This window comes from Saccostrea cucullata, unplaced genomic scaffold (assembly GCF_032062105.1).
Source record: "Saccostrea cucullata isolate Sc308-1 unplaced genomic scaffold, CSIRO_AGI_Scuc_v1 ctg3305, whole genome shotgun sequence".
In the NCBI taxonomy this organism is placed as follows: Eukaryota; Metazoa; Mollusca; class Bivalvia; order Ostreida; family Ostreidae; genus Saccostrea; species Saccostrea cuccullata.
Window position 1 is genome coordinate 99,073 of NW_026918229.1, and position 23,695 is coordinate 122,767.

At 33.2% G+C, this 23,695-nt stretch overlaps 1 protein-coding gene across 1 annotated transcript in view; it reads left to right on the forward strand.

Annotated features, from left to right (window-relative positions):
* Positions 1-22,926, forward strand: part of LOC134259803 (tripartite motif-containing protein 2-like) — a 56,141-nt gene extending 33,215 nt beyond the window's left edge. Inside the window, exons 3-4 of the mRNA XM_062742410.1 lie at positions 8,847-9,510; positions 21,166-22,926. Coding sequence (XP_062598394.1) covers positions 8,847-9,510; positions 21,166-22,837 — 2,336 coding nt within the window. The 3' untranslated portion in view covers positions 22,838-22,926. The remainder of the gene's footprint in view (positions 1-8,846; positions 9,511-21,165) is intronic.
* Positions 22,927-23,695: the final 769 nt, after the last annotated feature.

The following is a 23,695-nucleotide window of genomic DNA, read 5'->3' on the forward strand; positions in this document are numbered from 1 at the left end:
TATAATTTCGGTGTGTCGTATATATATATATATATTGATCCTCAGTACTTTGCCTTATTAAATGGGTAAGCCACACAAGGAGAATTGACAATGAGGTGATCGATTTCTATATATAGATTTGTTGACGGGAAGGGAAAACTGGTTCTCGCACAAAAGAACAAGCTTACAATTAGATTCTGCAAAAAAAGAAGGAAGAGTGGTCAACGCTAATTTTATATTAATTTTTTAGTCTGTAATTGGATTTATTAAATTAATTCCTGTCAAACTCTAATGATTAGCTGCTTTTAAATGAATGATAATTATTGTTGATAATTCCGTATTGTGTTAAGAAAGTATTTGAATTTCAGTAAATTGTAAACACCCAGAACCACAAAGACCGCTAGAATGAAATTTCACCAAAAATCGCCTTGGGTGCTCTCGCAGACGTCCATGCTTTCCATATATATACTGCGGCCAAAAGAAACTGCGTACTTTACTGTGGAGTTTGCTGAATAAGTCATTCGGGAACTTCAGGTGTAATAATCCATATATTCATTGCATTAAAATATCTCCCTTTCTGTTTTATTTCTTTGACATTATTGATACCAAAGAGATGACATTTCAGGCTTTCTGGAAAGCCAAACTTGTCTTTTTTAAAGTTATCAGAATAGATGGGGAAAAGAGCCATAGCTGCCTTACCGAGGAATCGGCCGACTTAGGTATTTAAAAGGAAATCACCTGTTTCTATTTATAGATATACCTTTGAAATTCAAAATCAAACTACATATATGTAATCATTTGTGGACCACTGTTATTGCAGCCCGGAGGACCGGGCTGCTCTATACATATAAGTTTAAGTGTTGGTGTATGGGGATTGGGGTGGGAGTAGTTATTCAGAATAAAAGTTTTCTAAACATTGTAAAAATTGCTAATCAGAATGTTCTTTCCCTTTATAAATTACGAGATACATAGTATATTTACTTCCATGAAGCGAATCTTTAAAAATATATATGTTTTTCATATTTGATATATAAAGTTACTTATCATTTACTATCGAAAAAACGACAGGTCCCTTTTTTTTAGAGCATCGAAATTTACTTCTCGCATAAAAACGTACTCTGCAGAGTTCGTGTTTTATATTCTAAAATTGAAAATTAAGTACATTTTTGAATATAGGTGATGCATGTGTCTAACTTCAATTTATATTTTATGCAAACAACATTTACTTGAGGAAATGGAAGTTTAAAATGGTATCGTTTTTGTTTGATATTTATCCGACTATAAGTTTTCAAAATATTTGCGACTATCGTCTCCATCAATTAGACGCATGCCTTTTCACACATATGGAAGCGGTTTGATGATCAAGACTCATTTCCATTGTTTACTTTATATATTTCCCGGGCGACAATTGATGGTTACATCAATGTTTTCTTGTATTTTTATAGTTGCAAGTTTGTTACATGACAATGATGTTACCTGTTCAATACTCTTATTCTAAACAAGATTGTTAGATTTTTTTTTAATAAAACAAGCTAGCATCTATCATTTTTTTCTTTAGTGTAAATTTCTAGTGATATTTAAATTTAACGATCTCAACACCCTTGCTTAAATGTATAATGCCAAAATTAAATCCTCGCTAATAACGCTGCATGCTGAACTGAAATTACAATGGCAATTACAATGTACTGAGATTTAATGGAAAAGTAATAGATGATGATAGACAAATGACAGAAAAAAATTAGACAGTAAAACTTCTTGAAGCCTTTGAAACACGGAGCTTAAATTCTGAGACAGAACTGTTTACTCTTACGATTTCACCGTATTTTTAATCCAAAATACGTCTCACGTTTTTCTCTAAAATATGAAAATACGGAAATCGGAAATACTTCTGTTTTGAATTTAGCAGTTAGTTTTCGTGGTCGCCCACGTGGCACAGTGGTTAGAGTCTCTGCTCCTAGAAACGCGTAGTAATGATTTAATCCTTACGTCGAGGGTTCATCGAGTGACGTGAAGACCGTATAACCCGAGGCCCCGTGTCGCAGTAGGTGCCGACACGAAAAGAAACCCTCCCAGCTCGTTCGCCTTGAGTATGGAACAAGATTTGCAGCTCTCCACCTGCAAGTGGTGGCATCTCCATGGGTAAAAAATTCCTGAGACAGACGTTTAACAATATACAATCAATCATTCATCGTTTTGATTTTGCTTAGTTTCACGCCTTTTAATCGCTTTAAAAAAAAAGATAACAGATCAGTGATGTATAGTTGCCAAATCGTTGTGGTATAAAATGATATCTAACATGTTATTTAACCATGTTTTAATTATAAAAAAGTAGCTGTTCTCCATTCATATATGTAAAAGCGTTGGAAAGTGAAATCTTACTGATAAAATCAAATCTCACGGACAAATCTAATAAAAAAATACTGACAAACAACAATAAGGGTAAACAGGTCAGCTGACATAAAAACGCACAACATCTGAATAAATCTGAACTATAATTATATACACCATGCCTTGTTATCAAAAATATGGTGTATCAATGAACGGGAGAAACATCTGTTATAGTTTTAAATATATTAATATCACAAATAAGAACAATATAATTATTCTCTTAACACATGTACATATACACTTTCATTTTTTTCACACATTACCACACAAAATTATAACATGAAAATCAGTGAAATCACTTTTTTTTAAAACATAGAGGTCCTTATATATTTAGACGTTAACATTCTTTGATGACTCGTTCAGGTGGTGCCTCGATGGACTCCAAAGGTTTCCTGTGATGAGGCGGCCATACCACGTGTGTTGTTTCGGCAGTGATAAGCCCTAACGAGATCTGAAAATATTGGAATGGGGAGGACATTGTTTAATATTTCATGATTGTAAAAGAAATCAAATTCCTAAGAGAGCCCAATGGTCATTACTTAAAGGCTATTAATGAGCTTCCACAAAAAGTCTCTTGAGGGAAATAATCTTTTCTGTGATAAAAAAATTGATTCATTTAACAATTTTAGCTACTACATTTCTCAAACCCGCTAGATCCTAATAACGAAAAAAGGGCATGATACATAGTTATCCAAATTGAAATGCACTGTTAACAACACAAATCTAAATGTTCCTATGGATAATTCAAAGTTCTATGCAGAAAAAAGTAGATTAAACGTAAAACATAAATTCGTCCATGTGGCATTCCAAAACAGAGGGTGTACTACAATGTAAATTTTTTGAAAACCTGCGTTGAGTAATTGCTGGAAAATTGAGACAAAAATTTGCTACAGACAGACACATGGATAAACAGGAAGTTGATCTCCATGCATCTTAGCGAGCCATGGGTTTCCAATGAGTTGTAGAGTAGAATTCGGATCGGAAACCCTTGGTTATCGAAGATGAACACCATGTACCACCAGAACATGCCCAAATTGAAGCTAAAATTTTCAAGCATTGAATGAATAGTTACTGAGAAATCCGCATCAGTGATTTGATATGAACAGACACATGGATAAACAGGGAGTTGATAATTAGACTGTACAAACATAGGAAATCAAAGATTCAAAGCTCATCTCCACAAAGGAATTCTATAGGGAAAGCAATTCTGGCATCCTATATTTTTCTAGTGTGCATCTCAAGATCAAAATCAGTGCAAGTTTGGTTTATAAAGAAGTACTTTGACTTGCTACAAAAATTTCACCTATTCACTTATTAAGAAACATCCGAATCTTATAGATCTGGAAATGTGATCAAAAATCCATGCTTTTAATTTTGGTAAGTATGACTAAAATTCTCTAAGTTGGAAAATATTCATCAGACTCTGGAGCAAATGACTTATGTTCACTCAGCCATAAATGTGCATAAGATGCACAATGTAGCATCCAAAGCAGGTTAGATAGTGTCCATCTGTGGAATTGTATTATCAATGCAAGTTTGGTTCAGTTAGGGCTTATTGAAACTTGGAGATGGACCTGCTTCAAAAGTTTTACCTGGACAATATTCTTTGAAAATTATTTAAAGACAATTTTATAGATTAATCAAGTTTAAAACTGTTGATGTCACAGAATAGCTCTCACTTATAGGTATCAACATATTAAGGGTACTTAACACAAACAAAAAAATGAATGTATGGATTGATATATAATTTTTTCGACTGATTTTGATGGAAAAAGACATAAATAATAAATCCCCGAATTATAAAGAAATCGTAGGTTTTCCTTGGTGCTTAGATATGAGACTTTGTTTTGCTTTCTATATAATTCCATACAAAATTTTGGACAATTTTTTAACCTTATGACAAAATGGCCAACATGGTAATAAGAATCATGCACGGATCTGGAGTCTAGAGGAGGGGGTACGGGGACTGTGGACACCTCCTGGAATTTCCTGAGTTACTAAATGCATGGACCAAATAAACAGTGACATCGTAACCCCACTAGAAAATAGGTTTTTAACTTTTAAGAAATGATTTTACATTTTTTGAGCTTGTTAAAAAACTTCTTGGTTGGAAATTTCGGCTGGAAAAATTCCTGGATCTGTGCTTGAAAATGAACAGCTCTGATCAGTATGAATTCAGTATGTATGAGCATGTGAGGTTTGATAAAATATCTTACGGAACTTTAAAATTGAAATAATAATTATTTTAAAAAGTAATAGACAAGGTCAAAGAAAAAAATCAAGACCATAAGATTATCATGAAATATAATAGCATTCATCAAAATGTGTCAGCTTAAAAATTTTGATGAAAATATTACGAATAGTATTTTGAAACTTAGAAAAAGAGAATTGTGTGAAAAGTTGAGTCAAGGTCAAAAGATTGCTTGAATGACTGTTTGTTGTTCAAGTACCTCTCGAGAATTTTTCACTCATATGGAGATGCCACACAAACTTTGCAGGCATGGGCAGGATTACTGAAATATGGAATCGATTAATAATGGATTACTTTGGGGAATTTTGTGTTATCGATTGATAATCGATTACAGTTAGTTTTATCCTGTAATCGATTGTAATTGATTACTTTGGACAATGTAATCGATTAATAATCGATTACTGTCAATTCTATTCCACCCTCAAATATCAACGCACAAAAATATTTAAAAATATGCATTGATGTTGATGATATCCTCTTAAATTCGAATGTATTGATACAGTTTGGATTTGAACCTCCATATTATGATTTTTACAACAAGTATTTAATAAGTTACAGAGATTTACAAGTATTTGGATATTCTACATGTTGGCAGTACACATAATAAACAAACCCTGATTATTGATTATTTCGAAAAAACATTAAATAGATTTAGAATTCTTACTCAATTAACATGTAAACTCAATGTACCTTTAAGGTCATACGCAACATAGTTTGAACTTTTTTGGATTTTTCCCTGGAGTTGAAGAGTTCCACTATATGAAGAACCTGTGTGCAATATTTTTAATGTCTATATATGGATTTGTACACCTCTTCTAAAACAATTTTTGATGAAAAAAAAATTGGGAATTCATGTTTTATAATTTTTGTACAATTTTATTTGAATGAAACAAAAAAATTCAAAATTCTATATCTTTTCAAAAGCCCTGGTAACACATGCTGATTTTTTGTCTAAGAACATGTAATGATATTATAAGTTTAAATTTAGAATATCTTGGAAAATTATCAGTAGGTAAGTTACGTTGCGTTGGCTATAGAGCAAATTTTATTGCGAATATTATTCAAATTATGATTATAAAAATCAACACATATCACTGGGTTGTTTGTATATATAATCTTAATGTGTGACTAACTGGAAATGATTCTCCGAAATAACATTCATGTAAAAAGTATGTGTATATATATAATTGAGGTAATCAAAAAGTAATTATAATTACATTGGAAATGTTAGCTGTAATCGATTAAATTACGATTACAAGTAATCGAAAATCTCTTAGATTACAGATTACTGTCGATGACTTGAAAAAAAAGTAATCATTACAATCGATTACGATTACTCGATTTCGATTACTCCATGCCTGAAACTTTGTCCTATATTCAGCATTCAGAGCCATTGGGCAAGGAGGGATCTTTTACGTGTAAGCACCTACTGCAACACGGGACCTCGATTTATACGGTCTCATTCGAAGGACCGGTCTCTACGTCCCACAGTGGGATTCGAACCCACGACGTAAGGATCAACTCCTTTATAATTTCGCGACTCTAGAGCAGACGCTCTAACCACTGCGTCACGTGGGCGACCAAGGTCAAAGGAAAGATCAAAGTCTAGTTGTTCCACCAAAATGAATTAATATATTAAATTTAATAAAATATCTATTAAAGCTTTTTTGATAAAACAAATTAAAGATACGTGATCAATGTAAAAATAAATGTTAAGTTTAAAAATGTTGAGGCATTTTTATAGCTCTTGTAAATATGTACATGTATATGCAAGTGAAGTTTAGTTGAGTTATCTTCCAAGTTGATAATTTCTTTATGATCTAAGCACAAAGCATTCCGAAAGGATAGAATACGGGTATGAAACACAATGTATAATTATACCTAAGCCATTTAATTAGAGGAGATTACGATATCTTTTTTATCTCCTTTTACTTTACAGATCTACATGTAAGTATGAACTGTCAAGTGTATGATTAGTACAATCTTTATTTAATACTTTCCATTGTCAATAATAGATTGAAAGATATTGTTTAGTAAAAAAAAGTATTTTTTTTTAATTTAGTCAATTAATTAACCTGTATAAAACTTGTGCCAAGAGCAATAACTAATACATCTTTGTATCTTCATTTTTTAGAACTTCAGTGATCAGAATATTATGAATTTGAATCAGTTTTTACATAATTTTGATACAAAAATCAATTTTAATAAATACATTTTCTTGTTACTTATATCCAATATATTTAAAAATGTAATTTATATTTACTTTGAGCTATACGTGTATTCAATGAGAACAAATGCACTTTGAAACCGTCAATTTTTTTTAAATTAAATACCTTAATTATATGATAGATGAAATGATATATGATATGAAATGAATTGATATTAGTATAAGATGAGGAGGTTCTCAAATACATGTAGATGTGTACATTAATACATATTGAAGTTATTGTGTCAAAATAAAACACTTGTATGTGCATGAGCATTTTGAGCAGCTCCGGAGGGGGAGGGGGACTCCTTTTGAATTCGCAGAGTTGTTAAGTGTACAGTGTATTTATACAAAACAGACTAAAAGATACCCTGGAAAGCCAAACCCCTAACTAAAAAACACGGACATCAGGAAAAATGACATTAAAACTCATACAGATGAAGACATAGATAGAAGTGAGCGCCCCCACCATCCCCACACATCGTTCTCTCACCAATTCTACGAAATAGGTTTTTCCCAATTCTGAAAGGAGGTAACTTTTTTTTTACCTGAACAGAAATTTCTGGGTTCTTTTTTGACAGGGGTGGACCCCCAACTCTTGGAAGAGATTTCTGGATCCACGCCTGAAACAATTAAGCTTGATAACGTTGCAAGAGAGATAACTCTTTTTTCAGAAAATTGACAAAAACCTTAGATTGCAAAGAATGTCATTATGATGGTTTGCATGGTTTACAAGTTTGCAACGAGCGCGACATGTTACAAACTATGAATTAAAAAATATATATATAGAAGAACAGACAATTTGTCTCAACATCTGTCATCTGATTGTGAGCAAGTGAGGTCGGTAAGTTTTCTTTTATTGGAAAAATATTTAAATTTTCTTAAGCAAATATACTTTCGGTTTGCATATTTTTCGACAAAGCTGACAAGGTCATCGAAGGTTAAAGATATTTCATATTATTTCATTTTATGACCAAGTTAACAGTCAGCTTAAGACAAGGAAATAATTCTATTTAATAGTCGATGAATTTCATTACATGTATCACATATTCTTTTTTGTAGAACTTTAATTGAGCATGGATCCCCGCCTCAGTGCCCAGGATGTGATCAGATGTGACCTGTGTGAGACAGCTATAGTACAGATGTACTGTGATTTCTGTCATGTCAACCTTTGTAAACCCTGTATTGGTGAACACATTGCTGATGAATATGACAAACATAAAATTGTCCCATTCGATCAAAGAAAATCAACATTAATTTTTTCAAAGTGTGCAACACATCCAACAAAAACATGTGAAATAAAATGCAAGGAATGTAATATTCCTGTTTGTACCTTATGCTCTGCATTGCAACAGCATAAAGGACACAATTTCTTAGTTCTCACAGAAATATACAACTCAAAGAAAAATGATATCGCAAAAGATACAGAGGAATTACAAAACATTATTTCTCCAACATACGAAGAAATCACAAACGATCTAGAAACACAGATAGCTAACTTGGATGGAGAGTATGATAAACTTACAACAGCAGTGACAGAACATGGAAAAGTATGGCACAAAGAAATTGACAATGCCATCAATGCCATGAAAAAAGAAATTGATGATTTAAAAGGAAAACATTTTGACATTCTCAAGAAACATGCAGAAGAAGTGAAACAAATACAGTCTTTTATAGAACAAACTCTGCTCAACCTGAAGGAAATTGAAGAATCAAATCAAGTGTCCATGACCATAGAATACAGCTCCAGAAACAAAGAATTCAGTAAACTTCCTCGTAAAGTTCAGGTATCACTGCCAATGTTTAATCCTATACCAGTAGATAGAGAACAGATTTACAAGTTGTTTGGATCTCTTGCACCTTTATCTACCACAACAGAAGAAAATGGCTACAAACTGAAGAAGCCAGAAATGTCAAACAGGGAATTGCTAGAAGAACCTGTCACTATTATAGATACTGGATATGAAAACCTCCGCAATGTTGCCTGTCTAAGTGAAGAAGAAATCTGGACAAGTGCCAAAGTGAGTGATATGAAATGCTTTAACATTCAAGGCTCACTTATCACTGCAATCAAAACAAAGTCAGGAGAGAGACCAGGTGATATAGCAGTGACAAGTGATGGGGATCTAGTGTACTCTGATGGGGCAACAGGGACTGTGAATAAAATAAAGAATGGACAGACAGAGGAGATGATCAGATTACAGGGCTGGGTACCATTTAATCTCTGTGTCACCTCCTCTGGTGATCTCCTGGTTACCATGTTCAGTGTTGATCAAACACATTCAAAAGTTTTACGTTACTCAGGCTCCACAGAAAAACAAACAATCCAGTTTGATGATGAGGATAAACCTCTGTATTCGGGAAATAACAAAATCAAGTACATCAATGAAAACAGAAACCTGGATATCTGTGTGGCTGACAATGGAACTGGTGCTGTAGTGGTGGTCAACCAGGCTGGTAATCTGCGATTTAGATACACTGGTCATCCTTCTACTACCAAGGACAAACAATTTAAACCTTTTGGCATCACGACAGACAGCCAGAGTCAGATCCTGACATCAGACTATCATAACCACTGTATCCACATTCTAGACCAGGACGGACAGTTCCTCCGTAATATAGATGACTGTGATCTGCAGAATCCATTTGGTTTATGTGTGAATAAAAATAATTTGTTTGTTGCTGAGTGGGGAGGAAAGGTGAAGAAAATGAAATATCTGGAATAGACATCCCTGTATATATGATCGCGTTTAACGAGGCTGGGGTGTGGCAGCCATTTTCAGACTATTTTGATCTCCTTTAAAAGAAGAGCTCCATATAAAGATATACAAAAATGATCAAATTTTAAAACTAAAATGTAGGAATTTTTTCTTTGCCAAATGATAGTTGACAGCTTAAGATACCATATCTAAAAAAATTGTTAAATCTGGTGGTTAATTTATGGTTAGTTTGTTGATCCCCCTAGCCTCCTTAAGCTTTATTGTTGAATAAATTTTGTATAAAAATTGAAATATTTCAAGTTATCAGAAGAGATGGGGGAAAATGTATACTACATAAACATCAAAATAATTTCAGAGCAATTTGTAAATTTAATTACGGAATTGGAACAGTGTAAATATTAGGATAAAATGAAGTTATACTTTTGATTACTTTATCATCTGCTTGTTACCCTTAAATTCAATGGAATAATTTATCATTTCTTGTGAATTATAATTTTTGAAAAATAATTCTTATTTTTTGTTTATTGACATTGTAAATAAATGTTGTATATCAATCATGTTTGAACTGTATATTTGTGGCAACTTTGGTCATTAGATAATTCATCAAACGTTAACATTTCTTATTGTGATGAAAACTAGACAGGCCTATTTGGTGAAGAAGAATGTACGCTTCGGGCTCTATTGTGCCGTAAAAGTTTAATGTACTTAAAAAGTTATGAAATTGGCTTTTACAAAAATTGAGTGGATGAATAAGATAAATCATTAAAGAATATGGCAGGATGTAGGACCGTTCTTGAAATATGACGTCATTAATTTGGTACATTTTTAAGTGTAATGCAAAAAAGCCACAAAATGATTAATTTCTGTGCTTATTTTCCTTCAGAAAAAGTGTCTGCCACCGTCGCTCAGTTCAATTTTTTGTAGTATAAAATGTTGACTGTTTGAAAATGACATATCTTAAAATCTTTGTGGGCGACGGTGGCAGAGTATGTATTCTTAAAGAAAATATCACTGAAAAATTAATGTCTTCTGCAACTTTTTAAGAAAATACGGGAAAATGAACAAGTTAATGGCGTCACAATTAGCATTTAGAAGGTCATATGAGAAAAACAATTTTTATATTCTTACTGCATGAAATTCCAATGAATCAGAAAGAATGAGTTTTAATTTGTTATATTACTTTCATATTTTAGATAACTACAGGGCTTAATTTGTATTGAAAATGTACCTTCTTTTTTGATTTTATATGTAAAAGCTATTTAAAGATAGAAAAATTGGATCATTTACCTTAATGTTTTTTTTTCTCTAAATAGCTTAAAATTTTATCTAGCGTTATATGTGTGCTTATATCTTGCACTATATGAAAACATCATGTCATTATTTTATATATTTTAAATTATGTGAAGTTAAATTTATTGTCAATTGTTTAATGAACTTGAGCCATATTTAGAATTTTAAAGAAAACTTTTTTACTGATGAGAAGAGATGTATGCCCAGCAGATAATTGCATGTATCTGCATGCATTCCCTTTCTAAAAGAAGCACAAATGAAAAAAATTACTTGTACCAACACGCAATACTCAGTATCCTTTTTACCACTTTTTAGTTGTGTGATAATAAAGGAATCAGATACCAATATTTATCGATTGATGTCAAGAATATGAAGTAAGAAATATTCCTAATAACAAAAAGACACGTTTTCTACCATATTGTAATTTGTTTGTTTGTTAATATTATTATTTAAGGTTTTTCGCTCATATGGATACGACGCCACTTTCCGCTGGAGAGCTGCATATTTTGTCTTATACACGGCACTTAAGGCCGTTGAGCAATGAGGGATCTTTTTTTGAGCCAGCATCTACTGCGAAACAGAAGCCCCCTTTATACTGTATCATGCGGTCTCCATGTCCGACAGTAGGATTCGAACCCGCGACGTAAGAATCAACTCCTTCCTGACTCTGGAGCAGACGCTTAAACTACTGCGCCAGGCGGGCAACTATTGCAATTTGTAGTGCCTCTCTTGTATTTCATGTAAATATACATTGACTATTGCACTCAAATACTTCGAGTCGCCCGCATGGCGCAGTGCTTAGAGCGTCTGCTCTAGAGTCGCGAAGTAAGGAATCAATCCTTACGTTGCGGGTTCGAATCCCACTGTTGGACGTGGAGACCGGTCCTTTGGATGAGTTCGTATAAACCGAGGCCACGTGTCGCAGTAGGTGCTGGCACGAAAAAGACCACTCACTGCTCAAAGGTCCTGAGTGCCGAGCATAGGACAAAATTTGTAGCCCTCCACCGGCAAGTGGTGGTGTCTCCATATGAGTGAAAAATTCTCGAGAGTGACGTTAAACAAAATACAATCAACAATCAATCAAATACTTCGATGAAAAAAAAATCTGCAGTGCCTAGATAATAAATATCAGAAACATGCAGAAGTATTCTTCCTCAACCGAGCTTAAAGATCAAGATTATGATCAAGTGATGTCTACAGAATTTACGTAAAGTTCTTATAAAGTTCTTCTTATTATCTTTCCAAAAACAACTAGGTAAAATAAGGTCCATTGAACATAATTTATTAATACCTAAACTCAGTTACAAAATAAAAATTAAACTGTTTTTTTTATATGAAAAATAAAGAAATTCAGATATAAAGAACAAGGTACGGTTTCAGTACAAATATTGCCCTGTGATTTTCTTAAATTTGAAACTGTTAAAAAAAACTTATGATTATTGATTCATTGAAATTCCATGCAGAAAAATCATACAAATTATTTTTTTCTCAAATGCATTTTTAAATGCTAATTGTGACATCATAAATATGGCTTGTGCATTCTCCCGTCTTTTCTTAAGACGTTAAAGAAGACACAATTTTCAATGGAATTTTCTTCCAGATAATATTGTACACAGACACTGCCCACAAAGATTTTGAGATACTTATATGTGATTTTTTTTATTGAATTTTGTGCATCCTATCCAAAAGGTAAAGTGGGCGACGGATGTGGACACTATTTTCTGAAGGAGAATTACCCGTGAAATAGGTCATTTTGTGGCATTTCTGTTTAGAATTGAGAAATGCATCAAATCAATAATATTGTTTTGCGTATTCCATGTATTTTGACCATTACTTTAAAATTTTATTACATTGATTATAAGTATCGGAGTTATATTTGACCTCATTTTTAATTGAGTACCATGATAATGCTTCTGAATCATTTTCTACACAAATCTATATAATGCCGTAACGTACGGGAAAAATTAAGGTGAATATCAAATATGACTTCGAATTTATTGTGGATCTAGCACCAAACGACATTCTTTACGCATTAACTAGATCGATCTTGACTTAAAACTTTTCACATTCTTGACTTCTTCTAGTAAACCATTTGGTCGATTTCAACAAACTTGTTAAAAAGCATCGTCGGGTGAAGGGATTATTTAAAGTAGTCATATGAAGGATTATGCTCTCATACAAGGAAATATAATTCAGATATAGCAAATCTTTGTTATGTTAAAGATCTTGTTAATGATACTGGTTTTAAATCGCTTAATGAAATAGCTGATATATTAAAGTCAAAACGAAACTATCTTTGTGAATATTTAATATTAAAAAACGTTGTTTGCATGTTTTAAAAATTTTCGTTTCAAGAACTACTAGTACTGGACAAAAGAAAATTGAAACTTATAGAAAACCTTCATTACAGAGTGAAAGTTCACGTCTGCTTAGATGATGACCCCCAAGAGTAGGCTTGGGCAACAATAGGTGATTTAGTATTAGGAATATATAGGAATTTTTTTTAACAATCTTCTTTCTCAGGAAAAGTAAAACTATTAAAAATCATTTTGATATGGAGGTATTCTCAGGTAGTGTAGATTCAAATTGTTCAAATCATGACCCTCGGGATTAGGATTTGGATGTGATCGTTGCAATTGAGCAAAAAGGGAACTTTTTCTTGAAAACAACTATCTTGGTTTGCACGATCTCCTCTGAAAGACCGGTTTCCATATCCCACAGTGGAATTCGAACCCGCGACGTATAGATCAAGTCCGTACTCAGCGCATCCAGTGCAGGTGCTTCTACGACTGCGCCAAGCGGGCGACCATATTAATATGAAAGCAACCTCAAGAAGCTTGTTTAAATAATGACTCCTTGGAGTAGGATGTGGCCACAATGAAGGGGGGGGGGGGGGTGAAAGGTTGTACATAGGAATATAAAAGGGAAAATCTTCTCTAGAACACCAAAGGGATTGATAAAGTATGGTATTTTCAAATGTCTCATATTGAAACACACGGAAAACGTCAGCATGATTTTGCTTAGGATGCATTTGTATTTACTTTTTATTTACAAATCAGATTTGTCAATGTTTTTTGTGTACATATACATTGTGACATTTTAATAGTGCCCCTTCCACTCCATTGGATATAAATATTTTTTAACGACACTTAAGTTTATTTGATCAATGCAAAGTCACCCCTACTAATGTTATTGTGATTTAAATTCAAGACACGTGGTTCAGGTTGATCTATTCAAAGGTTATAGGGTAGAACCGGTTTTATAAATAGAATTGGCAGTAAACATGATATTGATATAGCCTGTTTCTTTTGAAAACATGTCCTATAATAAATGTTTCCAGACCTTTCTGAAAGACTTTCAAGATTTTCAACTGATAAAGGATGGCTAAAGTATGGGGTGTTAAAATAACAATATATCTTATACTTTTCGGCGAAAATTAAAGCTCACTAGTGACCGATTCGCTGGTATAAAATGTGCATTATCATATACACTAACAAACCTTTGTTTGCCTTATATGGCTATTGTTATAAATGCGCACAGAGAATCTTACCACGAGCAACTGACCAATCGTTGAATGAATAGCAACGTTTACGCCAAATACATGTTTACATTTTACTTCGAACACGTAGTTCAGGTCAATCTACGATAATTTTAATGGAGTGCAAAATGAAAAAAAGGTTCTTACGAACAAAATACAAAGATAAAAAATTATGAAAGATGTTACGGGCGTTTTTAATTTGTTGTTAACTGGAAAAAATGTTTAATAAAATGTAGTTTGTGTCTTGTTCAGAACACCAGCGCTTCAAGAGTAATGAAAACGAGGAGAATCTCTTATGTGTTTAAATGGACAAAACTTTGTTAAGGTTCTTGATCACGTGTTTGGCCAGGGAATCCACCTGGCAATTGTATTTACCGATAGTACAGCAAAGGAATTAATACAGACGCAAATCCCTTTTGCAGTATGACTTTCAGAAACCAAGACTTCCGCCGTTTATTTAACAAATGAATTGTTTGTCATTATAAGCATGAAAATAATATTTTTAAAAATGCTTTTCATTTACCATAAGATTTTCCTTTTTTTCAAGCGTAAAATTCCTATAGTATTCGTAGTAACCCATAATGCAATACTCGTTCAGCTGATTGGTCAGTTAAAATCATGCTGGTGCCTCATTTGCTAATCTGACGCCAAAAAATATAGTCCCGGTTCCCATGCAAAAAATATTTGTCCAAAAAGAAATTGTAATTCATGACTGCAGGAAATTGTATTATAGAGAATATTTATGTAAGTTTGAATGAATGTAAAAGAGATCGATTGGCTGAAGTATATTTCTACATATATTATCAGCTGATTCTAGGGTGGTGAAAACTGAAACACAACATAACTTTTCTGTTTACCATGCCTCCACGTGCTAGTCACTCCCTAACCACATTTCCGTGAATAATTTACCCTATCTCGCTGAAGTCTCGCTAACTCTCACCAGAGCCACTGCCAGAGCTACTCTGAACTCATCGGGTTTTATAATTTGCAGAACACCGAAAAATAAAAGGTTCCGAACACATTAGTAGGGGTGAAAGTGGAAATACTAGAAGTTAATGTTCAACCTATCAAAGTAAAAAAAAACATGACGAACATTAAATCTAATCAATCTTGTAAAGTAAACATGGTAAAAGAATAATGTAATTAATTTTGTCAATTTTGAATCAATGCAAAGAAAATGTCATTGCTCTTTGAAAACCTTGTTATGGTTTCATCCTTTTTTTGCATTTTAGCTAAATAGGCTCGGAGCAATAATTATTTAATGTTGTAGGAAATACAAGCAGGTGATATCACATTTTTGAATTGGTGATATCACCTATTCAGCTTGAATACATCAAATAGATGGTGTGAACTATTTATTTCCTATAACATGTATAAGGTGATATCACCAATTCTAAAACGAGATATCACGTATTCGGATAAGTTTAGCACTCAATCGAAAAGGTGGTTTTGTCTATTAAATTCCTCTTTTTGGGGGAAATATGGAAAGTATTTAATTCTCCAAATCTAAGGAGAAAAAATCAAAGAATTTTAACTTTTCTAAAACTGTGACATGAAATTAAGTCTCCTCGAAAAATAAAAAAAATGCTTGTATCATCTGTCCTTAATATAATGATATAAACTATGTCTAAAAATGTCCAGTATATTTAAGGTCAAGGTTTAATGATGAAGATGGGGACTTAGCTCATGAGTTTTATGAAGAAAAAGATATAGAAGGTCACACAGTTATGGAACAACACTGGCGGAATCTCACACAAGAAGTAGTGTCTAATGCATTGTTTTCTTAAAGAGAATAAAGTCACAATGACTGATCCCTATAAATAAAATTGAATAAGATAAGAATTTCACTCTTCAGTTTTGTCTCAGTCTTACTAGGAGTTTGAAAATCAAAAGGAGGTGGTAAGTTGTACCAGATGCTGATATGATATTTATTGGTTTTGACCAAATACATGGATCAATGGAATCATATCAAATTAAAAGGAAAAAATATTGAGATAAACATTCCTTGTAATTAAGTCAAATCTAAATTCATCCAGCCCTCACAGTAGCTCAGTCGGCAGAGCACCTGCTCCGTGATCACGATGTCTTGAATTCGAATCTTGGCTGCGACTGACCTAAGTGGATAAAAAATAGTTAGCAACTGTTCCTTTGCCAGGTGCTCGAAACTCTGAAGTGAAAGTTTGGGGTCCTTCGGATGAGACCTTAAAAACTAAGGTGCTGTACGTGTCACAGAAGGTGTTGGCACTACAAAGATCCCTCACTGCTTAATGGCCCCGAGTGCCAAGTAAAGGTCTAAATTTAAAGCTCTTCATCAGTATATGGTGTCTCTATATGAGTGAAAAATTCTAAAATGAGGCATTTATCTGCAGAAAGAAAATAATCTGTTCAATTACCATTTAAGATATTACCTGGGTCTCTAGGGTAGCAATTTGTATGTCTTTTAATGTACTACAATGGCACCGTGACAATTTTCCATGGAAAACTTCAAATTTGTGACCATATACAAATCGTAAATTAATCCCGTATGTAAAATACACTCTCCAAAAAATAGGACCAGTACACTTTTAGTCTATTTCATAGGTAATTTGATTTAATCTTTGTCATGGAATTTTTTCAGCGTGAAATAAAACTTTTCCTTTCCAAGTCTTCTTATGGATTTCCCCATTGTGATATTTGAGGCTCCAGATTCCAGATGACCTCAACATTTATAGATGTAACATAAATATCTGTTTATTCTACTTTTGTTTAGTATCATTTGTAAAGCATATTACTTTACAAACATTAAAATAAAACAAGAATAAGTCTGAATAAAGACTACGTAGAACAGAATTTTAAAAATGTATACAAATTATTTTTCTGTCAGGGAAACACTTAGGTGTATTGAAAACTTCATAAAGGTGACGATTGTAGTTTTTTTTACATAACATTTGGATTTTTTCTGCTTTATTGGATGTTGTGTTTTTGAAAAGTAGCATTCCCTGTAATTAGTTTGTAGTACACATGCTGTAGAGTTATTCTACAAGGATGCACGTACGTATGAATTAGGATTAAAATATACAGTGTATCACAACCAGTATATGACTTTCCCTTTATCTGGGATGTGAAGTATGAGGTATCAAGGTTGAATATGACTGTACTGTAACAGATCACATGCTGTTAATTGTATATAATACTGCTGTATATACTGAAAGTTATTGTGAAGTTTTTCACATTAGGACTACAATATATGTAATCTGTAATTTGTGCAATAATTGTTTTTTGGTTTGAAAATTACCGTAACACTTAAAACTCTACATTGTGTTCCAGTCTCCTGTGGATATTGGTCATGTATAAAATGAGCATTTATTTATTACAAAGAGATATAAAGTGCAAGTATTTTCAAGTATGTCCAAGATGTTCTAATCATGGGATACTTTATTTGTAATTTTAAACCAATCATGTTAATTGAATTGTGGCTGTAAAATTTTGAATAAAAAAATGTATGGTACTGTAAAATGTTTCATTGATGTTTCAATAAAAATGTGTAACTGTTGGCATTTGTAATGTATTGTTTTTATTACAAGTTTTTCATTCATCATTTTTTATCCATAAAAGAAATTAACCGAATGACAACCAAAATGTTAAAGTATAATACATAAAAGATCACTTAATTTTCGAGACACCTCATTTTCGCAAGACAGCCATTGCCTCTTCATAAGCAAGACAATTTTTTTTACGGATTGTGGTTATTACTCTATGAATAATCTGTAAGAATATTGATATATGCCAGAATGATATTTTAGCGAGCACACTGTCTTGTGTAATTACGAGAAAACCACGGTAAGATGTCTCAAACCTTCTTCCGAACATACTCAGTAGACACTGAATCTCTCTTTTTCCTCCATTTTTAGGGGTGGGGGCACAGATGTTAGAATACTTTTCAATTTTACCGAAGTTTTCAGTTAATAAAAAATAGTAATATCTATCATAATAACGCGTGTAATTTTGAAGTCATCGTGCCTTCTTTTTTGACTGTAAAATTCGACAGAAATGATAGTTATGCAAACTTCTGTGATTTTGGGCTTTAGTGCCTAGGAATCAACATTGAAATGTTGAAGAAAAATTCGTTGAGAATAATCGTGAATTCAGACTTGACAAGATGAAAATGGAATGTTCACGCATAAAAATGTCAATGAATTATTTGAATTAAAAAAAAAAGAAATCTTGTCCAACACTAGTTCAAAGTCTATTATATTCGTATAACTTCTCACTTAAATCCTTTGGAACAGGGACGTCGCATCGAATTTGAAAGGGGATATGTACAGGGAAAGAATTCAAATTGTCTGAAAAAAAAAGAACTAGCAATCCTATTTCGTGAGGGGGGGGGGGGGGGCTTGGTCTTTTTTCAGAACCAAATTTGATTTAAACAGAATTACATTATCCTTATTTGACTATACTAGTTTTTAATTAAAGAACAGGGATATTTTAATTTTTCCTGAAAAAAGCATGTACATATGCCAATGAAAGTTAGATGAAGAATTGGCTGTGTAAGGGTACTCTGACACAGATTTGAAGTTAATATTTTCTCCATAATATCACGAATTATATATTATAATAGCATTTCACACAAAAATTAATTAAAAATCTTATTTCATTTAAAAGTTATTAAAACTTCAAATTTTTTGGCGGGTTGGATTGACTCATCCTGGCACTTTCACATATTTAAATTTATTCTTAATCCTTCAGAAAAGTGGCAATCTTGTTGTGTATTAATGAGAAATATTAAAACTTTAATCCATAAAAATAATTTTATTCAGAATAGAAGTGTTAGAAAACAAAACACCTTCACAAGTATCGTCATTCCGAGCTAAGTCGTGTGTGCAAATCGATCACACTCGTGTTATGTACACAGTTTTTGTAAACAAGGCAAAAGCTCTGTTTTTATTTATGTTTAGATTTCACCGGGCGCGTTCTGAATCGTCACAGTCTGCTTACCACAACTGCACGGACTGACAATATATTGTGTGTTTGTTTTGCTTTAGAGCATGTCTACTCTGAATTTTCTGAATTTTAGTATCAATATTTTGCATTCATACACAACAAGATTGCCACTTTTCCTGGGTATTAAGAGTAAAATTAAAATTTGTGAAAGTGTAAGGATGTGTCAATCAAACCCGCCAAAAAAAATAAAGTTTTAATAACTTTAAAATGAAATAAGTTTTTAAAGTAATTTTTGTGTGAAATGCTATAAAAATATATACTTCGTAATATTTTAGAGAAAAAAAACAGAAAATATTAACTTCAAATCTGTGCCCAAGTACCTTAACAACGAGGTACAAAGTTATAATGAGAGGATGTACACGTGTCATTTACACAAAAGGATCAATGTTGTCAAGTTATAGCTATAACGAAGATTTTTTTTAAATAAAGAATTTACGTTAAAATAATTTTACATTTTTTGTTTTTATATTACCAATGTGTTTCCTTTTTTTTTACATTTAAAACTGATAACATCATTTCCATATTTTTATGAGTGCTTCTTATCCTAAACATCTGTTTTCTTCTGTCTTTTAAAAATAGCAATTAAAAGGTAGAAAAACATTCAAAGGGCTCTACTTTAAACCCCTATAGATTACTTCACCATATTACCGGTACCTCTTCATAAATTGAATTTTAATTCTCTTGCTGCACCATCCCATTTTATAAACGTTGAGCTTTTTTTTCAGGCAATTTGAATTCTTTCCCTGTACATATATATTTCATAATATATAATATAACAGCACTACGTTAATTCATACCTGGATGTCACATGCAGGTGAACATACTTTTATTATTATACAATATTATACAATCATATATTTTTTTTTACAATGTTGTATCGCAGCTAGATGCAATTATTAATGTAGCCTTTTCGGATTTTTTTTTTAATCTGATCATTTCTGGAGAGTAAAAAGACAAAGATAGAAAGAATTTAAAAGGAAAACGTTTATAATTTCAGCTACGTCTATACTAATCAACTAGGACAATCATGATCTGATTAAAAGAGAGAGAGAGAGATCATTTTATGTTCAAACATTAACGAATGTACATATAGAGAAGGGAGCAACTTGAATGATTGAGAGTCTGACGATCTTCAGACTTTCAAGAGCTTCGTGAATAATAGACAGTGGCGTAGCGTCCATTAACTTAATGATTAAGGCAAAAAGGCAAATGCCTATACATAATTTTAGGCAAAATATACATATATTTGATGCACGCTACGCCACTGATAGGCATTTATAAAAAGAAAATGAAAAGGGTGGGGGTGTGTCTCCAAGTGCGAATAACGACGTAAGAGAGATAACTCTAATTTTCAGAACGGCAACATACCTGGAAATACCTGGAATGGAGATCAGAGAACGGAGTGTTACGGAGTCGAGACAAAAATGAAAAGAGAAATGACGAATGATTTTCCATCAATGTATTGTAAAGCAATAACTGTCCACCAATGTAAGTCAAGTTTCCCAGTGGCTACCTTGGTAGAGTTATTTAGAAATTCTGTACTTTCAGTTTGTAAATTTCAAAGTGATGCCTCGAATATGAATTAAAAATTGAATAAGTTCATTCTGTAGATAAGATATTTAGCCTAAAAGAAGATAACAACAAAACTACCTGTAATTTTTAAATTAAAAACTTTTATTAATACGTATAACAGTACTTATGATATGTTAAAATATGTATACAAATGTTATAGGAAGTGTTATGAATTTTTCATTTAGCAGTCACAAAAAGTACTAATTTTAATATCAAAACAATTCTTGATTTACATGTATAGGACTTCCACAGAAACTATGGATCCCCGCCACAGTGCCCAGGATGTGATCAGATGTGACCTTTGTGAGACAGCTATAGTACAGATGTACTGTGATTTCTGTCACGTCAATCTTTGTAAACCCTGTATTGGAGAACACATTGCTGATGAATATACTAAACATCATATTGTCCCGTTCCAACAGAGAAAATCAACCTTGATTTATCCAAAGTGTGCAACACATGAAACCAAATCTTGTGAATTAAAATGCAAGGAATGTGACATTCCTATTTGTTCTTTATGCTCTGTATCACAGCAGCAAAAAGGACACAATTTCTTAGTTCTCGGAGAAATATACAACTCAAAGAAAAATGATATTGCAAAAGATACAGAGGAAATACAAAACATTATTTCTCCAACATACGAAGATATCACAAACGATCTAGAAAAACAGATAGCTAACTTGGATGGAGAATATGAGAAACTTACAACAGCAGTGACAGAACATGGTGAACAATGGCACAAAGAAATTGACAATATCATCAATGCCATGAAAAAAGAAATTGATGATTTAAAAGAAAAACACTTTGACATTCTTAAAAAACATGCAGAAGAAGTGAAACAAATACAGTCCCTTATTGAACAAACTCTGTTTCACTTGAAGGAAATTGAAGAATCAAATGAAGTGTCCATGACCATTGAATACAGCTCCAGAAACAAAGAATTCAGCAAACTTCCTCCTAAAATTCAGGTATCACTGCCAATGTTTAATCCAAAACCAGTAGATACAGAACAGATGAACAAGTTGTTTGGATCTCTTGCACCTCTATCTACCACAACAAAAGAAAATGGTTACAACCTGAAGAAACCAGAAACGTCAAGCAGAGAACTACTAGAAGAACCAGAACTTATCACTACTATAGATACTGGGTATGAAAAACTCCGTAATGTGACCTGTCTCAGTGAAGAAGAAATCTTGACAAGTGGGAAAGTCAGTGATATTAAATGCTTCAACATGCAAGGTTCACTTATGAAGACAATAACAAAGAAATCATGGGGAGCACCAAATGATATAGCAGTGACAGGTGATGGAGATCTAGTGTACTCTGATTGGAAAACAAAGACAGTGAATAAAGTAAAGAATGGACAGACAGAGGAGATGATCAGACTACAGGGCTGGGTACCTAAACATCTCTGTGTCACCTCCTCTGGTGATCTCCTGGTTACCATGTACAGTGATGATAGAACACAATCCAAAGTTGTCCATTACTCAGGCTTCACAGAGAAACAAACAATCCAGTTTTATGAGGAGGGTAAACCTCTGTATTCAGGAAATGACAGAATTAAGTACATCAGTGAGAACAGAAACCTGGATATCTGTGTGGCTGACTATAAAGCTGGTGCTGTAGTGGTGGTCAACCAGGCTGGAAAACTCAGATTTAGATACACTGGTCATCCTTCTACTACAAAAACCGAACCATTTGTACCCCATGGTATCACAACAGACAGCCAGAGTCAGATCCTGACAGCAGACTACCATAACCACTGTATCCACATCCTAGACCAGGACGGACAGTTCCTCCGTTATATAGATAATTGTGATCTGAAGAATCCATTTGGTTTATGTGTGTATAAAAATAATTTATTTGTTGCTGAGTGGAAAGGGAAGGTTAAGAAAATTAAATATTTGGAATAGACATCTTTGTATATAACTAAATATATGTTTGTGTATATCATTATGCTGTCATAATGGATCTATTTTGTAAATAAAATTATTTCATTTTTAGCTCACCTGAGCTGAAGGCTCAAGTGAGCTTTTCTGATCAAAATTTGTCCGTTGTCTGTCGTCTTTGTAGTCGTTGTTGTTGTCGTCATCGTTAACTTTTCACATTTTCGACTTCTTCTCAAGAACCGCTGGGCCAATTTCAATCAAACTTGGCACAAAGTATCCTTGGGTGAAGGGGATTCAAGTTTGTTCAAATAAAGGGCTACGCCCTTTTTCAAGGGGAGATAATAATGAATTAGGGAAAAATTAATGGCATTTTTAAAAAATCTTCTTCGAACCACTGGGCCAGGAAAGATGGAATTCATGTGGAATCATCCTCAGGTAGTGTAGATTTAAGTTTGTTCAAATCATGACCCCCGGGGCTAGGGTGGGGCCAAAATGGTCAACCAAAGTGTTACATAGGAATATATAGGAAAAATCTTTAAAAATATTCTTCTCCAGAACCACTGGGCCAGGAAAGATGAAACTCATGTGGAATCATCCTCAGGTAGTGTAGATTCAAGTTTGTTCAAATCATGACCCCCGAGGCTAGGGTGGGGCAAAAATGGCCGACCCAAGTTTTACATAGGGCTATATAGGGAAACCTTTTAAAATTTTCTTTTCAAGTACTTCAAAGCTATGATTAGTGATATTTATATGGAATCATCCTCAGGTAGTGTAGATTCTAGTTTGTTCAAATGATGAATGCCTCGGGGGGGGGGGGGGTAAATTCAAGCCTGATGTTATCAGGTGAGCGCTGTGGCCCCTGGGCCTCTTGTTAAATTATAA